Source organism: Melospiza melodia, unplaced genomic scaffold (genome assembly GCF_035770615.1).
Source record: "Melospiza melodia melodia isolate bMelMel2 unplaced genomic scaffold, bMelMel2.pri scaffold_18, whole genome shotgun sequence".
In the NCBI taxonomy this organism is placed as follows: domain Eukaryota; kingdom Metazoa; phylum Chordata; class Aves; order Passeriformes; family Passerellidae; genus Melospiza; species Melospiza melodia.
Window position 1 is genome coordinate 18,009,692 of NW_026948525.1, and position 3,328 is coordinate 18,013,019.

The following is a 3,328-nucleotide window of genomic DNA, read 5'->3' on the forward strand; positions in this document are numbered from 1 at the left end:
GTCTGGGTCCACACATTTCTCATTCACAAATACACGTCGCCTGTTTGTACCTGACATGAAACAGAGCGTTGTATTTCACATTTCCACCTGTGTTTAGCAAAAAAGGTCAAGAGACCAGAAGGCATATGCCATGCCTGTAAAGAAGTAGTTTAACTTGTCCTCATCGGTGGAATTCCCATTCCAGTGCAGCTTTTGTGACAGAAATATGTCTGTCCATGCCGCACGACAGTCCATACTCCCTCCTTATTGGCATTGTACTCTTTTATGCATAAAGCTGAATGAGTTTGACACTAATATCAGTTAATATTAAATGAAATTTTCTTTGAGTGTTTGGCCCAGCTGCAGATCTTAAGTGGAGGAGATGACACATTTTGTTCCAACTTTTTTATTTCTCTGTTTTGTTTATTGTAACCCAAGAACTTTATTCAAGAATGAAGCAAACTTTTCTGGCTGTCCAGGAGGAAAAGGTTTCAAAGCTGACAAGTTCATTGACTGCATTGTCTCCACAAGAGTGCAGTAAAAAGAGACCAAAAGCAAAAATTAAAGAAATAGCCACCCCATGGGAAAATTTTAAATACAATTTTCTTTCTATGCATCCATACATAATTCTTTAGCATGGAAATATTAAATAAGGATATGTATGGAAAGGAAGAGAATGCCCAGAGCAGCAGGCCCCAGCCAGCACTGGCTGGTAGGGAGCCTTGCTGAGAACACACTTCCATCAGCTTTCTGAGACAAACTCAACTTTGACACTTTTTAATCTTCTGTGGTCACAGTGCTGGGAGACTGAGCAAGATTTGAGGCTCTGCTCCATAAACCATAAGAGGAAATCCATCCTATTTGAACACATGGAAGAGTTCTCCCCTGATCACAGAAAGGGTCAGAAAGAACAGCTACATCAATCTGTCACTTGCTAGTATCAGGCTGCAAATAAGGCTCGAATGCTTGGCACTGCCCAACACAAAGAAATAAATATTCCAAAGCTGACAGAAGCACCAAGATAATAAGTTTAGGAAACTTGCTCAATTTAAATGAATGCCAGGCCTGGTCTGTTCAGAAAGCTCGTCTGAAACATAGGAAACTCTGCTTGCAAGGCAAAGGAACAAGATGCAGACTAAGTAAAGGGCGTTACATTTTTTCTGCCTTCAGTTTAAAAGTCACCTTTTATTTTTAGAGTGGAGTCAATCATGAGTAAAGAGAAAACAGTAAGATACAGTCAAAACCAGGAGGAGAAATAAACCCAACAGGAGTCAGGATGAACTCTAAAAAAAGGAGCTAGGAGTTTTGGTGATGGTGGGATTTTTTCACACATTGTTTGCTTGTGGGGTAGGGGGTTTTTTGTGTGTTTTTGTTAGTTTAGTTTAAATTTTGGTCCTGAAGTGACAGGCAGTGGATCTGTGAAACTACTTGTCAGATGGTATGGTGGATTCAGGAAGTTTGGTTAAAAGGGCAGCCTGAATGAGTACCTGAAAGACAAGGGTATTTAAAGTTACTAACCAGATAATATCTATATCTGCTTTATTAATCCCCTGAAGTGTTTTTCTTTTTTTAATCTAAATATATGTTACCTCAAATGAAAAAAAATATTTATAAGTGGTAAAAAAATAATTATTGTGGTAAAAAAGCTTTGTAAGTGTGGTAAATTTCTACATAGTGTTAGTCTATTCACTCTGGAAAATGTAATATCCAGATGGAGATGACAGAGAAGGATGTAAATTACCTTGTTGCGTTCTCAGCTGTGCAGTCACATGGACTGAATGCTCTTGCCCAGCAGGAACAGCCCCAGCAGCTCCATACCTGCAGTTACAGTAGAGGACACAGCCATCTCTGTGCAGCTGTTTGGCCAGCTCAAGCTGATGGTTCATCAGCTTGTCATTTATTACTACTATTAGTGGTTTTCCATTCTCTAGAGTCTCCAGGCAGCTACCAGCACCTACAAGAGGAACAGAAAACATGGTGAGAGATCAAATATCCCCCTACTCGCTGCTGAAAGAGGGGAGCCTCTTGAACAACCCAGCTGTGGAGCTCAGCACTCCCAGCCAGCTCACCCCGGGCTGAAGAGAACTCATCCCACGGAGCTCCCGCAGCCCCAGAAGCAGCCGGGCTGTACCTGTGTGGCTGATGACCAGGTCTGCGCTCTGCAGCTCCTCAGCCAGCGAGTCCTTGAACCGGAACGCTTCCACCGCCGTGGCCGGGCTGCTGCTGGGCTGCGGCTGCGGCAGCGAGCCCCAGCCTGCCTGCAGCACCAGCTTCTGGTACCCGCGGCTCTGCAGCGCCTGCGGGCAGGGCACCGGGGGATGGAGGCGATAAGGGGGGCGGAGAAGATGGTGGGGAGGGGGGACGGAGAGAGAGAAGGAGAAGAAGGGGGGGATGACGGAGGTGGAACGAAGGGGATGAGGCGGGGATAGAGAGGCTGTGTGAGGGCTGTGCCCAGCTCCAGACGGCCCCGGCCCCGGTATCACCCCACCCCCTCCCCGTCCCACAGGCCGTCCCTCCCCTTCCTCAAGCAACACTTCATGCTTCTCCGCCGGGCACCCCCGAACCGCCACGGCGCCCTCAGGCGCCCCGGCACTGCTGCCGGGATGCGGCAGGGAGGGCAGGGCAGCCCGCGGCGCACAGGCGCCAGCCCCGGGAGGGCAGGCCCGGGCCAGGGCCGGTGTCGGTGTCTCGGCCGACTGACCTGCAGCGCGGGCGGGGAGCGGGCCGCGGCGATCAGCTCATCGAAGCTGGTGGTGCTCACGGTGACGAACATGGACTTCATGGCCACTGGGACGGGACGGCTGTGAGGCCGCCAGGGGGAGCCGCACGCCCGCACAGAGCTCCCGAAATGGCGGCAGGGCTGAGGAGAGGGACGGGGCAGGTGGGAATGCCTCCTTCCCTCCCTGTCCCTCCTTGTTCCTCCCTGACCCTCCTGTCCTTCCTTGTCCCTCCTTGTCCCCTACCGTGGCTTCTCTTCATGGGTTTTTCCCGTCCGCCCGTTTCGGCGGGGCTGGTGCCACTGCGCCGTGAGGTTCTCCCTCACAGTACCGCACCAGCAGCGATGGTGGCCGCTCTAATGAGCCCACTGTCCAGCAGCGTTTAGAGGGGTAGCCAAGGCTGTTCCAGGGTTTTAGATTTTCAAGGAGAAGAGGTAAAAAATAAATTTGGAAAAGGGATTCGAAAAGTTTTGGCCTGCACGTGTTATTTCAGCCTTGGGGACGCACATAACTCGCGGACGGCCTGTGTAGGTGTGTTCAGAAGTGCCATTGCCAGAGCAGGGCCACAGCCACCCTCCCTTTACAGACTGACACTGGCCCAATCCTCCCACAACACTTACTGGGGGAGTAAC

The 3,328-nt window shown here is 50.1% G+C and overlaps 1 protein-coding gene across 3 annotated transcripts; it reads right to left on the bottom strand.

The window, feature by feature from the left end:
* Positions 1-402: 402 nt before the first annotated feature.
* On the bottom strand, positions 403-2,761 carry LOC134433436 (UDP-N-acetylglucosamine transferase subunit ALG13 homolog). 3 transcript variants are annotated; one of them, XM_063182286.1, is made up of 5 exons: positions 2,681-2,761; positions 2,111-2,276; positions 1,798-1,933; positions 847-859; positions 403-501 (listed from the first exon to the last, which is right to left on the bottom strand). In XM_063182286.1, exons 1-5 carry the CDS (start codon positions 2,759-2,761, stop codon positions 403-405), a joined length of 495 nt encoding a protein of 164 aa, XP_063038356.1. The 3 variants fall into 3 exon arrangements, with proteins under 3 accessions (XP_063038356.1, XP_063038355.1, XP_063038354.1); XM_063182285.1 differs by lacking the exon at positions 847-859 and having other exon boundaries at positions 403-515; positions 1,799-1,933; XM_063182284.1 differs by lacking the exon at positions 847-859 and having other exon boundaries at positions 1,779-1,933.
* Between the last annotated feature and the right edge of the window lie 567 nt (positions 2,762-3,328).